Here is a 25,330-nt window from a genome sequence, read left to right on the forward strand (position 1 = left end):
TGTTTTTAACCAGACAGCTTTTATTCAAGTATTCAGAAAGTAAAGACAAAATGCCAGAGTTTTAGGTAGTAGATTAGGCAGTAGGCGGCATTTAGGCTACCTTATACTTCAATAGCATCCTTGGGCCATTCTGGGAATTTTGCACCAAGGGGTACTCATTGACGTTTGTGCTACATATTCACTTCAATATTCATTATTATAGTACATCAATTGCCGATGACACAGTGCATGAACTCTTCAGAGATGAACCTCTTTCCTTTTTGCTTTAGACATCTTTCAACTCCCACTGGACACAAGTGCCTATATCCTAGCATTATACTACATGTGGTGCCATGGTTTGTACAGAGAAGAAAGCTTTTCAAATGTCTAATAGAGGGCGCTCTATGGTACTTCTTGACAGTTTGACCATGGTCCCGACACCAAATGTTGTCTGGCATTGAAGAAACACTGAGCAAAGTAATTTTTGCATGCAGAGTGTTTTGTGTTCTAGCTCAGTGGCTACAGAGACAATTTTAATTTTTCAGACTATTCCACATGGGAGCAGCAAACAACTCTTGCTGTCACTTTATAAAATTCTTCCCATGGATTCAGTCTAACTCAAACATCACAGTTCAAGTGAAGTGTTCCTCTGCTTTCGTCTCGCTAACAGAAGGTAAATGGAAAGTTGGGCAAGAGTACCAATAAAGAGGAAGATAGGCAACACAGTTGGTATATGGAAAGTTAGGCAAGACTCTACATGTAAGAATAAAGAAAGATGGGCAATACAGTGGGTATATGGAAAGTTAGGCAAGACTCTACATGTAAGAATAAAGAGGAAGATAGGCAATACAGTGGGTATATGGAAAGTTAGGCAAGACTCTACATGTAAGAATAAAGAAAGATGGGCAATACAGTGGGTATATGGAAAGTTAGGCAAGACACTACTAATAAAGGAATACGGGCAAGACACTACGAATAAAGGAGGATAGGCAATACAGTAGGAATAAGGGAAGTTAAGCAAGAGCATGAATCTTGGCATTAAATTTACAGACCTTTGGGTAAATTTACAAGCTACATCAAATATGTGTAATGTAATCTCTTGTATTCACAAAATGCTGGAAATTTTAAACTGTGCAAGCTCATCTTGGTATTGTCACATTGACAAAAGTTTTTTACAAACGATTCAACAATTGGTACATTTGTTTCTAATCTCTTTCTTCTTGTACATTCACACTAGGAAATTACTAAATACAGCTACTGTGGAGAAAAGTTTTACATTTGGAAAAATATCACACCAAACGAGCAATGAATCAAATTTTCAAAAGAGTAAACAGTCCTGCTGCAGATACAATTGAAGTTGTTTACAACACACATCTGAAACGGAGGGCCAAAGTAATTAAATTCTTGGTTTTGCTTCCACTCTAAATGGGAAAAGGTACGCGTCTAAGCAGCTGAAAAACACACACAAGAAAATTAACAGAATGTAATTTGATTGCAGCAAATAAAAAATTGTAACAAAATTTTAGTACAGAAAAGCTAAGCGGTCATGTCCTAAAAATTTCCTATTCAAATACACTGTGTGTGTTTTTCATGGAAACCTTAAAAACCTACGCGGGTGGGGACGCAAAACAAAGAATTTAATTACTTTGGCCTGATTTAAAAGTTGAAAAATCCAGAAATCAAGGGCTGACAGGCTCAAAGCTCACATACTGCTACAGTTTTTTGCCATGTTGACTGATCATACATGTACACACCAGTGTTTTAACCTCTCTTAGCCAACATTTCTCTTCATGTCAAAAAGACAATTTCTTGGCAAATAACATTGGCATCTAATGTTAATATTTGTATGAAAAAAAAATAAACAGTTAAAAGAGTTGAGATGCATCAACCATGGTCTGTTGCTTCAGTACAAAGACTGCATATCAAAGCTGTACAGAAACAGTTATACACTGAAGTTGTATGCCACTAGAAATCGCTATGAAGAAAGAAGCAATTACCCCAAATACTGGGTCATTGAAGGGTGTAGGTAGGTACAGCTTAAACTGCATACAGTCTGCTGCTGATACTCCTGGTGAAACCTTCAATGCTGGAATAATGCCCCTGCTTCTTCACACATGTATAAATAAAATCATAATACAGTGAAATGCACATAGAAATTGAGCTAGTAGCATGATTGTTTAGTTTCAGAAAAGACTAGACTGAAAGATCCATCGCTGTAGGATGCTCCCTATGCACCCCTCCTCTGCGTAAGAGGGGGGAGCGTAGAAAGCGCCCTCAATTGATGGATCTTCCAGTCTGAGAAAGCTGCGTCTGTAAATATATCAAAGATATATGATTTGTAAAGAAAGCAGTCTTTGCTTTTGATGAGGAATTCTGATCTGGAAGGGTGCTATCTCATTAAACACAAGACAAAGTGGCGGCAATCTTTGCAACTGGTCAATTCAGCACATTGACCCTACATAATGTACCTACCTTGCTGATATCAGTATTGTCAGAATGGCTTAGGGGGATTTCTAGCAGAAAAGGTATCAGGCTACAGTGTTCAAATTTTCCATCAGAACTTCACTGGCAATGATAAAATATGTTAGTCTACATACAGAGAATGGAAGTTAAAATGTACAATTTATTTATACAGTTGTACCCCTACACAATGCAGCTGTGTATATTCATAGGCAACGTGACCATGGAAAGTTACAGAGGGGTGAGAAAATACTGGCTGATTTCTTGAGATTTGCACACAATGATATTAAATTTGGCAGCATTCACAAGTAACTATGTTGATCTGTGTTGGAACTTTGGGACGGCATGTCCACTTTCTAAGATGTGTGATCTAATACTGTATAAACAATTTTGCACTTTGAAGGGTGGCCATGTTTTGCCTAGATTGCAGAAAGCTGCAATGAAAAGCAAGATAGGGCAAAATCAAACGCCATAATAAAACAGTATAACTTGCTAGAGACATTCAGCATTCACGCAAAAGGCCTGTATCATGTTGTATGACAGCCATATCATATAAACATGCTAATGATCCAGAATTCTCAAGTTGCCAGACACAATCTTGTTTTCAAGAACAGCTCCAGGAGGTATATCGATCCTGTCACCATGGTTAGCGATGATGATTACAGTGCCCTAGAAAGCAAACAAACAAATCATCAACATTATGTTCAGTACCCTATGAAGTCTTAAATCAAAAGTGAACACCACACTATGTGAGAAATGTGGTAGCACTGATTTCACTGTACTTTTTAAATTGGAAGGTCTGTCGCTTGAGGGTACTTCTCCCTTCATTTCTTGCCATGTAAGGGACTATCTTGAGAAACAGATTTTCCTCAAGATTTTATCTGTGTGAGGTATTACTAAAAAAGGTTTAAACATTTGCTAGTATGGACAGGCTGCAACTTTGTTAGACTAGTGTAAACTGTTTTTTTTGACTCACATGAATTGGTTGAAAATTGACAAACTTACTTTGAGAATGACTCCTCTACCAAATGTGACATCACCAGACACTGTCAGATGATCTAATTCCAGCATGTTGGGAGTGCCGTCAAATCTCTTCAGAAAGACTTGAACCTGAAATACAATCAAAATTTACATATCCATTGAGATGTTGGGGATTTCAGGACAAATGGTAGAATGTTTGATACCACAGTCGCTCCCATCACCAGTCTGGTAATGCAGATGGTTTCTCAGTGACAGAGCTCGACATGAGTAAAGAACAATTTAATGCCATAATGAATGAGTGCAAGTTATTTATACGGTATGTCATTTTTACCAGGGTAAAGTCTCGTATTTTCATGTTTCCCACGCTGCTGGTATAAAATATCACAACATTATTAAGAGCATTTGAACAGACTTTCACCCTTTGAGTACTTTGATTTTTCTCAAGAAAATTTTACTGTAACATTTTACCAATTTTTAGGAATTTTTCTGTAATTTTTGTGACAATTTTGGAGCCAATGGACATTACAGTTCATAGGCTACAGTTGTTTATCAAAATTTTGGTAAAAATTTGACTGGGGTATATTCTAAAAAGGTGAAAAAAATTGACTTTGGCACTCAAGGGGTTAAACTTTGAATTTTTTCTAGTTTTGTGTACACTGCACTTACATGTAACAAGTATAAGGGATGACAAAATTACTGCAGTGTAATCACTTTTCAAAGGATATGAAATCTGATGGGAAATGAGAGTATTCAAAGCTTTCTGTTTTAAAGCTGACATTTTTATTCAGCACATTGAAGAATACACCATTACATTTTAAAATTGTAGATCAAGTTCACTGCTCAATGATGAGAAAGAGGGTGACAAATTCCTAGATAAATCCATTATCATATCAAGACCAGTCCATGCACATTGGGGTAATTCATTCCTTACACAATTTGTGTTACAAGACTAGTAATGGAGGAACTGTGATAAAACAAATGCTTTTGTTTATCTGTAGCTATATTTCTACATTTACTGAATTTATCATCGTCCATCTTTTTTTGAGACAACAGACAAGTACTACGTTATGTCAGATATTGCTATTCTGTGAATTGACTGAATCATACCTTATCAAAGTGAGTTCCCAGTTTCACTAGAGGCGTGGTACGGAACTGGCGTTTGGGATTCATCGTTAGTGAGCCAGCCTTCATGGTGTACAAGTTTGACATAACCAGTAAAAGGTCAGAGGACTTTTTGACAGGTAAAAAGCGACTCCTTGGTACATTGATACCTGTAATGAAGAGAAAGTAGCCATTGCATTGCATGAAGATGGATGAAACTTTACTATCTATGAGAGAACAACAGTGAAATAGGGAAAGAGTGTTTGAAATGTTGTATATACCCCATTTAAATCTTTAAATTTCAATTTGAAATTAATTGACATGATACTGATAAATGTCTTTGTACACTGTTGAAGCAATGTGAGCTCAACATCTTTACCGAATTTCATTAAATTTACATCAGTATTTTCTGTCATATCACCACATTATGAAAATTCATTAAAGATGCACGTTAGCAATTAACTGACACAATACTGCCATTTGTCTTTGTGTGCTATTAGGTGTTACCAACATCTGTACAAAGTTTCATCAAATTTTGTGCAGTCTCTCTCGAAATAGAACTTTGTTTCCAAAAATCACTAATTATGCAAATTAGCACTAATTATGCAATCCATACCCAAAACAATACATGTGCATATGTATGCCATAGTGTATTATTCTTGTGTTAAGTTTGAAAGGAATCGGCTCAGAAATGTCTGGAATATCTGTGTGGATGGACAGATGGATGGATGGACAGACTGACGACGGACTGAGCCCAATCTTTAAGTCCCCTGGACTTTATCTGAGGGGACTAATAAATGATTAGGCATGTGTTGTTAATCATTTAAAATCATGTAAGAGATTTTAGGAGGTCACAAGTTGAAAGAGCTTCCAGTATCAGAAAATAGAAACCATACACTCCTGACACTCCTGAAGTGTGCAGTGTTTTTGCGACCAACAACAAACCACAGCTGTCACTGAAGAATGGGATGTTCCATACAAGGTAGTATTGTACATGAGTGCATAGATAGCTGTAGTTGGAAGACAGATCAGCAAGGAGACACAACAAAAGTATCATAAAACTATACATGTATTTTGCAGATATTTGGACTAAGCAAATCAAAAATAGTTCGTGGGCAAGGCTCCTATATAACTTACCATGGGCTCCTTCAAAGTTCTTTATGGCTGCACCAACGGCTGTTTCAAGCTGAATTACACGGAGTCCATTGTCAAGGGTCTGTTGACAAAAAATATTACAACAGTGACAAACTGACTGTGGTGATGCAATGATAAGATTTCATTTGTTTCATGCATTTCAGTCTGTTATATCTGATGTTGGCTGAGAAATAAAAATACCTGTAAGTCAAATATAACAACGTAAGTCTGATAATTTTGTGAATGAAGAATCTGTCATCTTTCCAATTCACACTGTCACTAACCTTGTACCAATCCATCTGGTATTTTTATCAATAACCCTTTGAGTGCTGTTATTTTTACCAAACAATATTTTACATGCAACATTTTACCAACTTTTATCATTTATTCTGTAATATTTTGTATAATTTTGGACCAAATTGACATAACTTTTGGCTGGCTACAATTTTTGATCAAATTTTAAGGAAAATCTGAAAAAATTTACTGGGTTATATTTTATGATGAAAAAAAAATGAATTTGGCATTTAAAGGGTTAAGTGTGCATGTAAGTAGTGTTTGCTTGTACAGTGCCTTTCCTATTAACCAGTAGAAGGTGTAAGACCACAATACTGATGCCAGGTTTTGGCAAGCAATACTCTAAGTGATAATAGTAATGGTAGAAACATTGTAAACACCATCTCATTCTAAAGTATTCAGTTCCCACATATTCTATCAATTTGATGACCAGTGTTAGAAATCAAAAGGCCCCGTCACTTTTAGATACCAATTTTGAAATAAAAATTGAACGGTTGTGTCGACTAAAGCTATATACCGGTACCTATCCTTTCATGAAACGAGTTTGCAGCATCACAACTTTAATTTTTGAGATTTTATGAAAAATACCAGTTTCAGCCAATATTAGGACATCTTTTATTATGTACAGATATGTACACCCACACTGACAGCATCATGGCAACATAACGCTTAACACTGTATAAATGTGATATAGTCTTGTCAGTAATCAAATATTCTACCTGATAAAACTTGTCATTCCCTTATGGTTTACTGAGATCTCTGGCATTGCTGATTTGACCCTGCTTTGAAGTATGTGATGTGAATAAATTGAAAATTGAGCATAGCAGACTATAATTAGATTTTTCAATTTGATTATTTTTCAGTTTTTTTACCTTTCTCGTTCAGACAAAAGTGCCAGTAATATTTACTGGCAGTCTTTTTCACTGCTTTTAGAATAATACATAAATTATTTTCTGCTCATGTATTGAATTCTGACATCTGGGTTTTTGCAGTCTGAATTCTACCTGTTATTTACTATTTGATCTCATTCACTGCTCAATTTTGCCAAACTCTGAAAGCATAATCTGACAGTCTGAGATTGCTTTCAGAACTCAATGCTGTGTTTCTGAATGGTCTTTATTTGAATGCGTCATAGATTTCCCTGTCAAATGACCAATCCTTCATGACTTTTCCATATGTTTTGTAACAAAATTTCATCCCACGGGAAAAAGAGGAACGTGTCTTGACTTTTAGTAAATATCATGTTGATATAAAATACATAAAAAACTAAATTTTATACATTATATTTCCAGGAATATATGTAGCTTGCAATCTAATCTTTAGTTTGATTAGTATGTTGACTTATCATACACCTCAGCCAAAATCTCTGCTATGTTTCTTCAATTTACCACAGTCATGTGGTGTGCATCATTTCAGTGCTTATGCATGCAAAGAGTAAGTTACTGGTTAACAGGTTTTGAAAATATGAACTACCGGTTCAGTTTGAACAACTATTCACCGGTTGAGGTCAAAAGAGTAATCTATATGTGCTCAAGAACACATAAAAGATGATGATACAGTGTTGTCTGAAGCCAAGACAAGTGATAATAGAGGAATTTCAAAACAAAAGTTCCAAAACATGGTAGAAAACGCTTATTGACTGGCCATCTTCAGGTACAAGCATATGTTTGTTCTCAAGAGGACTAGAGAGTCACCCAGAACAATGTTCTCTTGGCCTGTGGCCTTAATGAAGGATGCAAATTGCTAAGCAACTGTTGCTAAGGCCAATTTCCAAATCAATCAAAATGCAAAGTTTTGATGGTTTTCTTTGTATAATAAAGATTTACAGAATCATGCGATTCCATGACGTCCATGACGTCACACATATACAAATTTTCACAGCTCTACTAAATTTAAAACATTTCAGCTCCTACAAATTTGCACCAAATTTTCCAAAATTTCAGAATGTAACACATGAGATATCTGTTTAGAACCCCTAGCATGGATTAGGTTATCTGTTCAAGAACAAACAATTTTTGAACAGGAAAATATCTACTGTGTCATTTTGTGAAATTTTGAAGGGTTTTACGGCGATATCTCATAAACGGTCTGTAATTTTTAGAAACGCAAGCTTATCTATATTCTCACGTAAAACTTTAATAACCCTACCAAAAGTCAGCTAAATCGGTTAAAAATTGAGAGAGTTGAAAGATTTTGAGCATTTTCAAAATACCAGGAGTCGAAAACCCATAGAAAACAACGGAATGGTAAGATTTTGCACGTGCAAAAGTGCGCGTTTGGAACGTTGCCAGCGATAGCAACCAACGCACGCTTTGAATCCTTTGGTATTGCCTTAAAACAGACTGTTTGGGGACATCTCTCAGAGACACATACATATGCTGTTACCCTTATGACTAGTCAATAAGTGTATGTTGTTACCCTGATGGCCGATCAATATGTGTGTTCTAATAACTGGTACTCTAGGGAGTTATTTGAGTAAAGATAAATTATGCGCGCTCCAGAAAAAACAGGTTCACATTCAAAGACATACTTCAACAAGTCCTCACTCTCCCCAAGTAATTCAAGACCAAATTACAATACTGACAGTACTATCGGTATCACTTTTGATGTGGCTTTGCCATGGAGAGGAATAAACTAGAGAACACGTTGGCAGGATTAAAATCCAGATATGAGTAGTGATTGACAGTTCTACAGTTACACCTCTGAGATAGGCACTGTAAACCTTCTCTGTAGCCAAGGAAACCTCTTGAAATGCAAGAAACAATTACTTGTAGTGGTACTCTGAGGCATCTCTAAGTACAGACTGACATTCACAGTCTTGTATGGTTACCTCCACCAACTGAAACTCAAACCATGGTTTGGGTTGGAGATGGCACAACACTCGTACATTGACTGAATCTATCAGTCTGCAAGTAGTAGTGATAGTCATCTTGGCAGCAGAACTAGGAATGGCACTGGCATTGGGAAATACTGACTACATATTTATATATTCAGTTGTTTCGAGCATAAGTGTTAAACAACACCCTTTGATACCACAGCAAGTATTGACACACATACTGCGCACTTGTTGCTGAGCATTAACAGCTGTTCAACATAAATACCTGAATTTGCATTAATCCTCCATTTCATTCTTCTATTAAAGATATCAATATTTCACACATCATAAATTTCTGCAGTCTGTTGCTCTTGATGCCTCAATGATGAGTCTCATAATCAAGCAATTATATCTTTCACAATCTGATCAACATTGTTAACCAGTAACGCATATTAAACTTGTCAAAAACAATACATGTCACAGTCCCTCCAAGTGCATACATTTACCGTATTTTGACATCCTTTACCATTTGACATCCCCAAAATCACACCAAAAAGCTTGATTTTCACAAACTTCTCTTCTATTACAAATGTAAGCATGGTGCACTAGACTGACTTGATCTACCTGGATTATAGTGATCACTTGACACACCCCTATACAAACTACAATACACATATATACATACACCCAGATACCCACTCTCATATACACACCCATATACAGACACACCCAGACACCCGGTACAGACACACCTAGATACCCATATGTAAGACACACCCACACACAGACACTCATACAAACCCTCACACTTATACAGCTGTTGCACAAAACACAAACAATCACCAAGTCTACATCTGTCTCACCTTGTTATTGACGATGATTTCCATGTCCAATAGTTTTTCCTCCACGTTCCTTTTAACAGCTGACAGTTTGATCCATAGATTATTTGTATTGAATACTCTGTAAACATGTCAAAAAATTCGTTTAAAATGTTTTTCCAGCATCTCATGTAAATAAAATAATTGGTTTATGTCTTTTTCATACAATATTGTTGTAATATTTTTCTTGTCATTAAAAGCAATTTATTACCTCATTATAAGATATGGTAATTTTCTATATATGTTGCAATATTTATAAATTTGTATCTGAACACACATGCATGACAGATCTTTGGTGTTTGATGGTTTATACTTTGTGTGGACAAAGGATTCACATCAGTAGGAACTGATCGTAAAAGACAACGTGAAAGCAGACAAGATTAATTTGAAATCTAATGAGCAGCAAAGCTTCGCACTTACTTGAACTTGGTCACGGATTTGAATTCATCCACCTGAAATTTACAAAAACAATCATTATCATAAAAATTAGAATAACTTGTCATTACTCTGACTGACTGATTCATAATAATGCATTAGATTTGATAATGTTAATATGTCACTGGTCTTGGTACGATGTTTTCTTGATGCTTTTTCCCGGAAATGAGAATCTCAAATAATTGAACACTGCATTAACCAAGCAAAATCCTCCCTCTATTTTTCATCAAAATGATGGATAATTTACATCAATTTGGATTGGATGACCTGTCCACTCTTCATAATTTCCTGAAATTTACAATTTATCAAGCAAATTATATAGTAAATTGAACTGTAAAACAACAAAACTTCTTTACCAGGACAAGAATTTACTTTTTATTGTTTGAAGTCTACCAGAATGTTGACCCTACTAGATAACATCATATCATCAATTAAATTGACCATGGAAACAAGTATATTATAGTTGATTGCTCTTGTACCAAGCTTGAAACAGATCAGTTCAAGTTTTTCTATTCACAAATTTGACAAATTTGTATGATTTTAATACTTGGATTTTGAAAGCTGGTAGCACAAGAGAAATTTTAGTGTGATAAAAAATATGCACTAAACCGAATGAAATACGAATGATAACTCACATGCTCTTTGGGAACTTGAGCAATTCTAAAAGCCTTAGTTTGTTTTCATATTGAATGAGTGTACCACCCTGTAGGGGAGATAAATGATGACATCACAGAGTTAGACTGACCACATTGCATATATTGAAAACCATTGTGCACTGAACATACGGTGAGCTATGTTGACACAAATAACCCTTTTAAATTGATTATTTTTAACATATGGCATGTTTTTCGTTGGATCACATGAGAAACAGGCAAATGGTCTACTTGTACTCTTTCAAATAGAAGACAGGGAAATTAAAAGACTAGTGATATGGCAATATTTTGCATAAAGTGGATTATACTGTGAGAAATCTAGACAAAAGATCTACACAATGAAAACACTCTATCATGAATAGGAATATCAATAAAAAGAATCTGCACTGTCTGTGTCCTGTCATTAATTCACTGAATCAAAACACAGCAACAGCTGGACTCATTTGTATATCTACCATACTTGAATATCTGGGATTTAAATAGGATTCCACGTTGTAAATACTCATTTTTACATGAAGATAATAATACATTTGAAAAGAAATTCACAAAAAACATTGAAGCACCTAACCTTAACATCAGCTCTGGTCTTGTCTGTGACTTCCATGACAAACTCACTGCCGGTTGTTCCCTGTTTGGGATTTACTAGGAAATTCAAAATATCTAAAGAGCAGTTGATAAGGAATTTTGAATTCATGCTGTTAACATTAGCAAAAGATTATATGTATTTATAAGTTATGATTTTAATGTTGTCATGTAGATGGACATATATGAAAAGTTCCTGTTTATACTGCGCTTCCATTGTGTAGCTAGCAATCTGTGACTGTGACACTGACAAAAACACTTTACAGCTGACAAAAACTCAGATATTTGAAAGTTTCTATGTCTTGTGTTTATATGTGACACGCCAACAAATATAACCATGACAGCATATATGCAGCATAGAATATTTGACACCATCTGTCACTAGATATCATGATACATTTATCGTTTTAGTATCTATTATCCTGGAAATATTAGGTTATGACATGCCAGCGAAAGTTTTATAAATTTCTTCCAGGTCACTGATTTTAAAATTTTACACAAAACTTGTGTGAGCATGCATAAATTTATCATAAAAATATAATAGCAATTTGCAAGAGAATGTCATCTAGTCTTTTATAAGACTCATGTTTTAGTGTTGAAAAGTGATAAAAAATTCAGTTCACAATACATCACAGTTTTCACTTCATTCACATGGAGTGAGATATAGTATTCTAAAATGCACATCTCCTGAACTCAATTACAAATATTTTTTATTCTTTCTCGCAGTGGTACATTTAAGCAATAACCCCCCTGACAAAAACCGACAGTGCAAATATGGCAAAGTGCCAACAGTACAGAGAGACATTTCTTAAATGAGGATGAAAAAGTCTACACCTGTGTTTGCAAAATACTAATTATTAAATTATCTATTTATTTTATTATTTTATTTATTGACAACACCCAAAATTTCCCTGAAAGATTAATGCCCTCTCCTTTATTGGTTTCCGCATAACCCTCTCTGCTGGTTTTGGGGCCCGTTTTACCACTGCTAAAACACTAAAACAGTATTTTAGCATCGGTGGAATGAGCTCTTGTCCAATCAGAATGGCGCATGGTAGCATGATATAGTATAATTTATTATTACTATCTTTCAAAGTTATCACATGTGATCATCTACTTATATAACTGCAGAACAATCATTAATTTCTGATCATTATTCATAAGATTTGCATCAACTACATAAATTTCCCGAAATCAAAGGATACTTATATCAACAGTGGCTCCTAAATTATCTATGTTTGAGATGAACATAAATTCTTTGCCCTGTCGTATGAAGTGGTCCAATAATCCTGAGTTGTAGAATGATTCATAAATGTCACCATGGCCAGGTGGATACCATCTGTACCAAAAGAGAGAAAAATGATATGGTTTTATTCATCAAAGGTTTTATGAGATGGATACCAACCGCAGGGCAGAGGGACAAATGAAAATTATCAATGTTACCGTGGTATTGTCATTATTGATAACACAATAACATTCACTTGCAGTATTGATGTAGTTTAAAGAGAAAGGACGGTCTAAGATTTGTAAGAGTTTGATAAATAATAAATCATAAGATGTAATGTGCCAGTAATAACAGCTAAAGGTGTTTTAAAATGTTCTTGTTTTGGATGGAAAGGCAAAATTTGACTCAAAGAGACTTACAGATAGACAAATGCTCTAATCCATTTGACCTTTTCATTTGTTGTTTTAAAAAATCAAAAGAGCTATGTTAAATTTTCAATAGTGAAAAAAAGAAAAATTGCACAGAAAGCATATTCTTCAGTCTGATCAATCCTTGGTTGATTGGCAACTTAAAATTTCTACGATACACCGGTATACACTTTTGCAGCATGTGGAATTACTATCATTTGTCATTCGTTATGAAAATCTCAATGCGGTTTATGCCACGTCAATGATGGTTTTGAAATCTCACAATATAAATAAACATGTAAAATTTTGACTATTTTTACAATGATGAGAATCGTTTATCAATGGAGCAAAATATTAACATGGGGCCCGGGGGCACCGACGTCCTTTGTGCCTCCTTACTGTTTATTATTTGCCATAAATGTGAAATCTGGCAAAAAGTCAAATTGTTTGGACATAAATGAAAGTTAATGTGAAAGTGAATCAAGAATAAGAGATGGAACTCAATAGGATCAACAATATCTAAAACAGGAAACGGTGAACTTATATGATACAGAAGGGGAGAAAATTTAGCCACAAACTATTGTAATATAATGGACAATGGCTAATCTAAACCAAATTACTTAAACTGGATTGTTGGCATTGATTACACATGTATTTATTGTCCATCAAATAGAAAATAAATTTGGGCCATTGACTAAAAAACATTTGCTTGTTACACTCACCACACTTGTACTTAGTATTGGAGTGTACACCTATCTACAATACAATGATAAAAAGTTTGGACTCTGAAGGTCAACAGTGCATCTTTAATGTATGAGACTAAATAAGCTTACCCCTCAAGTATGTATAGGCCAAAAACAATATTTAATTTTGAATTACGTAGTGCAGGGAAGGACATAGAATATGGTGAAAAGCGCAAACTAAATATAAAAACTGAATATACAATTATATGGAAATGTTGTTTACAGTCATGAGTATCTAGTGTGTGCCGAGAGACATATTAAAATTGGACAGTATCATCCTGACCAGAGTTTGTCTGAGTGGTTGTTTCCTTCTGATTTTCTGACACGGTGATAGGTACAAAATATTATGTTATTCACCATAGTTAAGCAACATAGCTTGCATTTTGTTCACAGTAGAACTGAGTTTTACATGTAAGATAACTTTCTCATAAACTGTAAATTCTGGCTTGTGGCAGCTCAAACGTCGCAATACTACATTTTTTGATATGATATGGAGTGACTTGCACATATATGCAATATGCAGTGACAGTCGATATTTTCATAGTAAGAGTCTACTACATTCAAGCATAGTGATGTTGACAACTACATGCATGCCAGTGCACGAAGTAGCCAGGAGGAAATTCTAATAGTCTTTTAGTGGAAATAGGCCCTATAGGTATTAAACCACAGTGAAACAAACAACATTAGTTATCGTGACCTTGCTAAAGTGCAATCTCGGATCATGTATGATCTGATGATCATGCCAAATTACCATGTCGGATTATGCCGTGATTCTGAAGTGCGCGTAAATCAGTCAACATAAGCACACATAGACTCTCGCCAGTCGCTTGTACTGCTTGGTCTTGCGTAGCTTTCGGTATTTATACAAGCTCGTGCCTTCGGCACTCGACCTTGCGCCTTCGGCGCTCGATCGCCTACGTTGGATTACTACCGCAAGTGACTCCGGATCCGGTCAAAAGAAGGCACGAGGACTGTCGACAGTCTAAAGCACACACTGTCTTCAATAATGATGCTTCGGCGCTCGATCGCCTACGTTGGATTACTACCGCAAGTGACTCCGGATCCGGTCAAAGAAGGCACGAGGACTGTTGACAGTCTAAAGCACACACTGTCTTCAACAATGATGTCAAAATCAATGCACAACTGTCGAAATTACCCAAAGTAAGCAACAGAAAACTTAAAGTTATCGCTGTGTCGAAAGGACAGTACATCAACATAAAACGACGCTAGTTTGTTATGACATGGAGGTAGAAGGACAGAGCGAATTCTCTCGCTCTCACCCAGCTATTACTAACGGGCCGCCGGTGGGATTGCCTCGCTAAAGCAATGGATTCGCCGGTAACGAAGGAGCGTTTCGTGCCAAAAAAATACATGACAGCAACAAAAATACAATCACCGTGAACTTCATATTTACAAAACATCATCAAATAAATGCTAAAAGCTTCAAACGTCAAAATTCGCACAAGACCGAGAAACAAGACAGCGTCGGTTTGATTTTTCAAAGTCCTTGCCAGGAGCTGGTCCTTGCAAAACAACTAACGCTAACTTGTTATATGCGCATGCGCATAATAAGGGGAGACCCATTTCATTTCGGGGGGGGGGGGGTATGCAGGAAGTGGGTATGGGAACTTTTTTTGTCAGAGAGACAGCATTTTTTAATTTCAACTGTCACACCTGCATCAATTTTTTTATCAAATGGAGTAGCAGTGCAATTTTTCAAATTTAAGCCAGTGTTTCACATATCACAGGATGGTTTTATATATTCATTTTACATTCCAACGAATGAAAACAAAATGGAAAGTCTAGTATATATACAACTTTAAATTATAGAACACTTTTTTGGCAAATCAACAGTGATCAGTACTATACCTGCTTTTCTTTATAACAGTCAATTCCTTGTAAGTTCTCAGGGGAGATGTTATCTTTTGTGGTCAGAGAAACAAGGCTCACACATTGTATTTCATTATATTTGTTGTTCCTCAATTTTTCTTTGACAACTTGTAATCTTTCTAACATATTTATGTTGAGAGAATAATATATTGGTTTTTACACTAGTTTATTGACTCCTGTCTTGTGTTTTCAATTTTCACAATGTACAGAAGTCAAATAGTCCCATCTAGATATTGCCTGTACCATTGAGATATTGCAACAGAAATCCAGAAATATGATTTCTTGGGTCAGAAAAGAAGGAAAACATCGAGTGCACTGAGGTGTAAAGTAGTAAATGCTTATATCATAAGTGCTGGGAAAAAAAAACACATGAGAATTGCTTGTGGTAAAAACATTTGCGCTGCCTATGGCAGCATGCTAGCAAAGAACACATGAGAATGAATTTCCAAAATTTTGCTCGTTTCACCTGCATTATGACAATTCCTTTTTTATTTATTTCTGTCTGTTATGAGTATTTTTTTTCTCAAGCCATTACAGGCTTATTTTTTCTTTTATTTCACCTGGTGACAATTTTTTTTCTCAAAATCCTCCATAACCCCCCCCCCCCCACAAATCAAGTGGTTCTCCCCTAAGTGAGTCCCTGACCTATGCGGGCCAGTGGATTACTTCCTCAGTAGAACTGATATGCCTGCCGGTACCATCATTCTTCAGTCGATCAAAGGCGCCTTTCGTACCAAAAAATACACGACAGCCGCAAAAGTGCATCACTGTCAACGTCATAACTATAGAATATATTGAAATGCACAGTGAAACGTTCACAAAGTAAAAAATGTTCCCACACCGAGAAACAAGATGGCGTCCGATTCGATTCTCAACTCAGATTTTGTCCTAGAGTTGTGCGCATGCGCAGACGGTAGCTTTAACGAAAGCGAGTCAAAATCAAGTAAATATAAAATAAAAATGGATAAAAATATTGTTTAAAAATAATACAAGGCATGTATCACCAAATTTTGAACATTTCTGACGGCATTTCAACTATACGAACACCCATGCCAAATATCACAATAATCAAATCAGTGGTTTTGAGGAAAAATTGAAAATAGTGGTTTTCACAAAAAAGCTAAAAAAGTGACTTTAAAATGATTCAATCAAAAAAAGAAAAAGACCGTTTGAGATACATGCCAAAGTGACCACCAGACCAAATTTCAGAAAAAGTTACTGAAGCGTTTCTGAGATACCTGCGTCCACAGCATACGGCCCACTGTATGCAACAACAGAGGCCGCGTCATCACATTAGTACTTTGGGCCAAAGGCCCAAAGGACTAATAAAAACCTGTCAAATATGAGGTGTTATTTTAAAAGCACAAAGAGGTCAAATAAAAATATTTATGAGATCACAGTAAATTGCTTTCAAGGTTGAAAAAGTGTATTTGATAAAAGAACATGTAAAATGGGACAGCAACAACATATATGCTTAATCAGAGCTTGTGGTTATCACGGTTTAGCAGTTTAACACAGTGGGATATTGTTTGCTGGTTTACTTACGCCTCAAGGTCATTATTATTGACCGACTTTGCTATTGGTAGTAACGATTCCTTGTTTATTCTGGGATATCTGAAACACCAAGATAAAAAATGGTGTGTGTGAGAACACATGTTAAACACAAGAGAAAAATATTTTTCTGGAAAACAGAGAATGTGAAGGTTGCTAAAAAAAGGAACAATGAGGACATGGACCACATCCTGTGGAACTATATATATAATATCATAAAGATTATGACCTCTAGCAGTCAGTACTATTTAATTCCTGTGATAGGAACCTTCATAAGATCAGATTTCACAGAAAACACTGCATGACATCGCCTAATTGGGAATTTCATTTAACTAAAAAGTTAACAACATTGCTTGCAATCTCCCTCCTGAGAAGGTACAAAATCAAAAAGCAACTTGAGTACTTTATCAACTGCATGTACATGAATCATACCAGTAACTGTAAGTGTAATGTTCATCTTCTGTAATTCCTATGATCTCTATTATTAATAAACACCACCAATATGAACCGTTCACTTCAATGATTATACTTTTCAACTTTTTTCAGTCACATGCAGAATTACATACAAGCTATGTTTTCAAAGGCAGGGTCAGCAGGTATGAGTATGAGAGTTTGTGAGTTAATTTATGACACACTATTTATATGGCAGTGGTTTTACGGTCAAAATGCCAGTCAGTGTGACTGTGTTATGAAGGTTCATCTGACATTTCACAAGATATCTGTTTGGTTTATCACTACATGTCAACTACTCTATATTTGCACTTACAGTAGCACGGATGCTTATTGCAGTTCTAAACCCACAGGTAAAGACCTTTTTAATCCTCTTTCTCCCAAGTGGTTTTTATGTCTATGGTTTGTCTATGAAGCTTGGTAGAAAGAGGATTAATTATTTGTAAAATCACCTTTATGACATTTTTGGAGACAGATAGTAATAAAGGCCACATCATGGGTGATGTTGCAATAACGTTTTTTTAAGAAGTGATCAAAGTCCAGGGTGTAACATTCTGTATAATGATATGTGTAACAATTTGCATCACAATATGTGTAACACCTTGTGTCATGATATGTATAACACTATGCATCATGACATGTGTAACAAACTGTGTCACAACAGGTGTAACACCTCGTGTCATGATATGTTGTAACATACTATATCATCAAAGTCATAACATGCTGTGTCACGCCATGTGTACCACATACTGTCATGATATGTAAAACACACTGCCTCATGACATGTGTCACACACTACATCACGACAATCTCCATCTCCTCACTCACTGAAAAGCAAAAATTCAAAACTGAACTAACTTTTGCTTGATTTCCAACTTAATGCACATAACTACTTTATGATATTTCATACCTGCTTTGATTGAAAGTAGATATACGGACGTCAACTGCGCTGTATTTCCTGAGGATTTTCTTGGTGTCCTCATCTGTATTGAAGGAGTTCATTAATACCAGTGGAACATCACAACCATACTCTTTGTTCAGATGCTGCAAGTAACGAAGTTCATAAAAAAATTTGAAAATTTTTTTTTGATAAGTACAATTATCTTGTGGAAATGAAATCACTGAATACTGCAGAACATTATCTTCAACCAGACAAAATCTTCACTGCTGTTACAGCTAGATCACAGGTTTCACGCTCAAACAGGTCTATGGTGTCTCTTCAAGGACACTCATAGTCTTTTTGCTGAGTTTCTTGCATAACAGATCTGATGGAGGCATGAGCAATTGCATGTATCTCTCAATATTTCAAGTTTTACATTCAGGATGGAAAAGGCATGACTGGTATGGGTTGGTATTACAGCTGGTTTCATTTAACATACACTTCTGAGGGATTTTGCAAACGAGTGGAGTTTGCCGATGCTTTTTGTTACATTACTACAGTGGCCAAAACATGAAGTGAAAATGCAATGAGGCATCATGGGTATCTGGACAATTTGAACTCAATGGAAATTCTTCATTTGTAATGAGGTCTATCAAAAAATCCTACACAGGAAAAGCTCATTCTTGTAACATGCCAATGGGGCTAACTGGTGTATGATACCATGGTTTCATTATTAATATGCAAAAGTAAATTATATTGTTTCAAAAGTTTGACAAGACTTTGAAATTACTCTTACAGAAATGGTAAAGTTGCTGCTTTGTCCACAAACTGCAAAGAGAAACAATAATACACAGGGAACAAGTTTGCCAATCTTCAGTCAATAGCAGCCAATGTTATCATGGTGCACATAATGCTATGATTGCAATCAGCTCTATGCTTCCAAATGCTAGCAATTACATTTGTGTAGCAACCAATATTGGCATTCATATTTGGGAAATAACGTTTACATGCTGAATATTAGAATTGACATTGAGTAATAAACATCTGTTTGCTGAATACTGCAGCACTTTAATGTTCAGATACTAACCTCTATTTGCTGAACGGTCAAATCCAAGAAAGTAAGGTCACTACGAACACTGATTACACTCTTAGGGCCTTTGCATCCCATGCTAGTTCCCAAGCCACCATTTAACTTGACCACTACCAGTTTGTCCAACATGCCTGTGATGTTATCGGCATTGTGTTGCTGTAAATCATTGTAATTGATCACCTGGAATTGAGAAGAAAAACTGGTTTACATGGAAAGATGGTGGCCTAGTTTTATTAGAGAGAAATAAAGTTTGGATTGCTTGAAGAGGATAAGTAAGTTAGTATTTTACTATAGTGGCACACTTTCACATTGCTAAATACATATATAAAGCTAAATCCTTTACAATATATAGAAAGTAATTCATGAGAAATTCCAGCAAAGTGTTGGCTTATGATAATTAAGGGACATGTTTACACTACAGCTACCAGTGAGTTGGTACCAGAACTGTAGAATACAACATAAACATACAAACTTTTGTATGCTTGTAAACTTTGTCTTCTATGAGTTTTATTGTCATCAAATTTCACAAGGGTACTTCTCAAACTTCAGATGGAAGATAGGAAGAAGATACTATCATGCATTAATTGTTGCAGTATCTCAGGGCTCGAAATTAGCGGTAGTCCCGCGTCCACAGACTACCAACTTTTCCCTGGGGCTACCAAAGTCCACGACATGGTAGCCCACTCGGACTACCAAAGCTTGGGACATGAAATACTTGGCGTGCAATGTCCGTCACTTTCGGAAGAACTTAATACAGTCAACATGCAGTTTCATTTGTTTGAAGCAATTATCCTTTCATCTGTGAAGAGTTTTTTTCTGGTGACTATTACAATTTTCACAGCTATGTTGTTATTTTCACAAGATGCATCTGGCGTTTGATACTAGAATGTTGGGTTGCTTTTCCGTGTGCAGTCTTTGCATGCCAGTTCACACTATGCTGTTGATCGGCAGCATACCAGACGTACTTGGGTCAAGTTTTGGGGTTTTGATGCTAAAATTTCACAAAACTGTCGCTTCTATATCAACAGATTGTGTGATCAGTTTGATTTGAAATAGTAATATAAAACACTGTGTCAGTTAGCCTTGGCTGAGTTTCTTTGTCTTTTGTCTATGGTTGTCGATCAGTAAAATGTATTACGTTCTGAATAGAGAGACTCGCTGGACTCGGGTGTAACAAGGCATGCCAGTTCATAAAGATCATGAGAATTTTTTTCTGTTTTTTTTTACTCAAGTTACAATATCTTGGATGTGTAAGCCGATTTTGAAAGTGATAGAAAGTGTTAAAATGTACATAAATTAGCTTAAATTAAGCTTTCGTGACACATTACATGGGGTTTCTCGCGTTGAAGCCCCTAGTTTTACAGCTATTTTGTGTTGCTGAACCGGGGCTTACACTCGGACGAGTAAAGTAACCCTAAACTAAAATATTCATGGACTACCAGCCACTGTCACTGGGCTACCAACTTCAGAAAATGGTAGCCCAAGTGGACTACCAGGGTAAAAAGTTAATTTCGAGCCCAGTATCTGTACCTTGGGCTTTTGTTTGAGGTAACATCACAGAGGAATTTTTATGTCATTCTGGAGGGGTGTGAGTCATGTGAGGGGGTTTCAAGTTTTCTGACTTGGTAAGCCGGGTTTGTTTGATAGTTGACTATGGAACCAAAAAAGCAATGATGTAACTCAGGTTCTCTCACTGGCGTCCGCAATTTGTGTTCCTGTTTGATCAGTTATTTGCAATCCAAAAAGATTCCCAAATTTCCCTGTCCTAAAATTGATTATCTACAGGTCCCTAATGAAAGATGTAACAAAAGATGAGAATATATGACCTTGATTGATAATGGAATTGAAATCTGGCAAATGAGAAAAACTTTATTACTTGAACAAAATTTCAACCCTGTTTGAGCCACATTTCTGTGGATGGAACTTGGTACAAAGATTTCTCTTTTTGTAAACAGCAATTGACATTTGATGTTTTTTTTCACTATAATTTTTTTTTATATGCCCATTACAAGTTCTTCCTTTACTTTTACAAGCATGCTGAAACACCTAGCTGGCACAGTGTTTATATATGTGTGGAATGTAATGTTTTGTATACCAGTACATTAGAACTTCAGACCAGTCAAGAATTCATTTGTCAACAATAACAGTTTACACATATACAGGCTGAGTTGACAAGTTCTACTCTGTGTATCTCAACATATTTCTGACAGTTAAACATGAAACTGTAGTTGACATTAAATACAAAAATAGGAGGAAAAATCATCACAAGTTAGAGTTACTGACCCTTTAAGCTTATAAGACAAATCTATACAAATTTTAACCAGAATGAAACAAGTGATTTTATTTAAATAATGAATTTTGAGTGAAATGTCAGTATTTTATTCAGTTGTTGAGTTGGTACATTTAAGGACGCAATGAGGCCAGTTCTCTAAATCTGTACTTTTCTGCTGACTGTTGCATGATCATCAAATCTGTTACACACTGGAATATTTTAATACATCCGGTAATGCATCCCATTCACACCAATGAACAAAAAGCCATCAAAAGCAGGTAGCCAGATGTGACAGTGTGCGGACAAACATACTTTTCTCTGGTTTGAACAATTTCAGGATTAATTATTGACGTATTTGTAAAAACAGGAATTTACGATAATACTGCAGGCTAATTCTGAAAACTGTTTCACTTGCATTTGTGAAAGCCTTTCGTGAGCTTCAAATACTGCTAGAGTAAAGTATAAGATTTTCAAGGACACATTATTTTTGATATTTTTGAATACGCTTTGACAAAAACATACAGTATCTCATATGAAAATACTATGAACAAACAAGTTATCATCATCTTTGTTCATTGCTCCAATTGTTTCTGGTCTTTCCAATATAACAAGAATCAGAACTCTATAATGGACAATTTACAAGGTGAATGTTAATAGTCAATGCTGTTTCCAGTGTCTCTTACACAGTAAGCTAAATGTTTGGTTTACTTATAACATGACAAAATACTTCAAAAACAAACATTTTACAAAGGGCGCTTGAACAACAGTATTATTGTTCTTTTCCTGCAGTATCTATAGAATTGAAAGTAAGGTAATGATTTGATTGTTAAGAAAAATTTGAATATTTGGATTTGCTACAATGCTTCTGTGTGACATTTTAAGAAAAAGTACTTCAGCTGAAATTTAACAAAACAGTCTGAAATATTTAAACAATTGTATTTGTGTATACTTACAGCTCCAGGAGGCAATGGTTCGATGTTTTCCCATTCCACTGAGGGTCCTTTCTCTCGGAGGAAACGATGAAACAAGTTTTTAAAACCTTCAAAATTCTTCTTAGTTTCCTGTTTGATAAAACATTAAAAGGTGAGAAACCACATGAAATTGCCGAGATCTTCCATCAAAAATTTTCATTAATGAAAATTAGTGAAACCTGAGAATTCTGATAGTTTGATACTGAAATTAATTGAAAGCTGTATGATAACAACATTTTCTACAAAATGGTTGGTATGATAACAACATTTTCTACAAAATGGTTGTCAAGTATTGATTTACGAAAGTCAAATTTTGAAGTGTACATCATAGCAAAAATTCACTTGATGAAATCCAATGAATAAATTCAGAGATATCTTAGTTCAACAAAAAATCTAATATATCATGTGGTCTTGATGTTAATCATATTTGCCCTCTTTAAAGTTTCTTTAAAGGGCGTGAAGCTGTGGCAGCATTCATTGTGTAAGTGGACACCAAACAGTCAACATGCGGGTACACGCTCCAGAAAATGCCACATTTTAGTTTTTTCCGGCCGCAAAAACACTTCTAGACTGCTAAGCGGCCAGCGCGAAGCTGCTGCCGATTGAACTCTGTGGTTATATTCAAATTCTAACGTGACTGGAAGACATTTTTTTAGGAAATTTGAACGTTGGTGGTGGGGAATCAATGACCTTTGGCGATTTGAACAGACTGTCAATCAAACGCTTGTGTAAACTCTGTTTGCAGGATTTGCAAATGGTGACAAAAGGTGAAATCAGTTTGTGTAATAAATGTTATTGAAATCAAACATTGTACCGGTCAAGTCTTTGACTGGGAGGAGAACTCCATTAATGCGAGAACCTGAGATTGAAAATTGCGGCTTGAAGATGGTAGGTACATGTACATGTACCTGAACTGAATGACCTAAACTTTTGCTCAAAAATTTCCTCAAGGAAACTTAAAGCTATTCTCTTTCAAAATCAATAATGAAAATCAAGGTCACCATGCAAATTTTGTACAAAGGAAACAAAATTATCTCAAAATTTAAAGATATTTGAAAGTCACATATCTACAGGAAGATACCGTATTAAATTTTCATACAAAAGAAAAGGAAGATGGTGACAAGTTCATTTACATAGTAGGATTCAAAATGGGTCCAAAGCAGCATACATGTACCAGCAAATAATTGTAAAAACACAACAGTCTAAATACAAGATGTCCTGTCATATGCACTAGCACTTCTCTATGGCTATCACAGTTTATATTCAATGTACCATTTTCCTATTCATTGTCATCCATTTGAGCAAAATCATTGCCAACAATTTTCTTTTTAATTTGACAATTACACAAAAGTCCATTACACTAAACAACATACAACACATAATTCTCCTGAATTACCAGTTTTATTTTATAATTGTAAGGGAATGATACATTAGAAAACCCATTGCTGGGTATTTTTTGTTTCTACAATCACCAAGTAACAGTTCACATATGTTTGTAAAGGTACCAGCACATAAAATGCATTTGAATTGAACCATACGTCCACTAAGTAAAGAGACCAATATATTAGAAGTAAGTGCTCAAAAATAATGCAGACTGTGGATGCAAACTGACAAATTTTTAGATCAGAAATAAAAGTACTTGTCTTTGCCAGCCAGCCATTGATCAATTGACTGTGGAAATGGAAGCAGAATGCTCATTCATTTGCTCTAATTAATGATCAGATCGACATTAGAGTCTGTATAAAATACTTGCGATTTTACACATTCATTGTCATCAACAACAAAGACTCAAACACTTCTATGTTTTGTTAGATGTCCAACGATTGATATTTCCATTGAAAGACACACAGATGTCCACATGATTGGTCATTTGAAAGATACACAGATGTCCATTGATTGGTCATTTGAAATATACACAGATGTCCAATGATTGGTCAATTGAAAGATACACAGATGTCAAATAGTTGGTCATTTGAAAGATACACAGAAGTCTGATGATTGGTCCACAAACCTCAGTGACAACCTTTAAAGACAGTCAACTTTTTTATCAGCACTCAACATTATTAGAGAAGTATATGACTAGTACAGTTACACTTGAATTATCATAAACTCCTGTATCATTGCTTGATCTTGATGGAAAGGAAATGACTACATACATGTGAATAAAAGCAGTTTGTTTGTGTTAAATGACAATATTTGTAAAATATGGTACTGCAACGGACGCATCTTCTAATTTTTTTCAAAAGAACAAGGCAATTAAGCAGTAACTCTGCAACTCTGTGATGCATGGACCCTACATGTATGACTGTTGAATGACATTGTGAAAAATGACAATGTATGTGAAATCTTGTATGTAGGCACGGTTCCCCTGGAGGGTAGTGTAGGGAACTCCAGTCTCATAGAAATGTGTTAAAACTTTAACTCTTTTACAGAATACAAAAATCACAGGAATCTAATTTGATGCACATTGACATAATTCTGTGAAGACAATTTTTACAACCTGGTGTATTGTTTATAAATATTGCACTTTAACCTCTAG

The 25,330-nt window shown here is 35.5% G+C and overlaps 1 protein-coding gene across 1 annotated transcript in view; it reads right to left on the reverse strand.

The window, feature by feature from the left end:
• The window catches only part of LOC139148917 (UTP--glucose-1-phosphate uridylyltransferase-like), a 35,870-nt gene continuing 10,540 nt past the window's right edge, over positions 1 to 25,330 (reverse strand). The window contains 14 exon segments of the mRNA XM_070720371.1: positions 1 to 3,108; positions 3,445 to 3,549; positions 4,528 to 4,691; positions 5,659 to 5,737; positions 9,628 to 9,724; positions 10,063 to 10,094; positions 10,713 to 10,735; positions 10,738 to 10,780; positions 11,299 to 11,390; positions 12,518 to 12,651; positions 17,123 to 17,191; positions 18,489 to 18,622; positions 19,546 to 19,728; positions 22,774 to 22,881. Of these exon segments, the coding sequence (XP_070576472.1) occupies positions 3,001 to 3,108; positions 3,445 to 3,549; positions 4,528 to 4,691; positions 5,659 to 5,737; positions 9,628 to 9,724; positions 10,063 to 10,094; positions 10,713 to 10,735; positions 10,738 to 10,780; positions 11,299 to 11,390; positions 12,518 to 12,651; positions 17,123 to 17,191; positions 18,489 to 18,622; positions 19,546 to 19,728; positions 22,774 to 22,881 (1,371 nt within the window). The 3' untranslated portion in view covers positions 1 to 3,000.

The sequence above is a fragment of the Ptychodera flava genome, chromosome 14 (genome assembly GCF_041260155.1).
Source record: "Ptychodera flava strain L36383 chromosome 14, AS_Pfla_20210202, whole genome shotgun sequence".
Lineage (NCBI taxonomy): Eukaryota > Metazoa > Hemichordata > Enteropneusta > Ptychoderidae > Ptychodera > Ptychodera flava.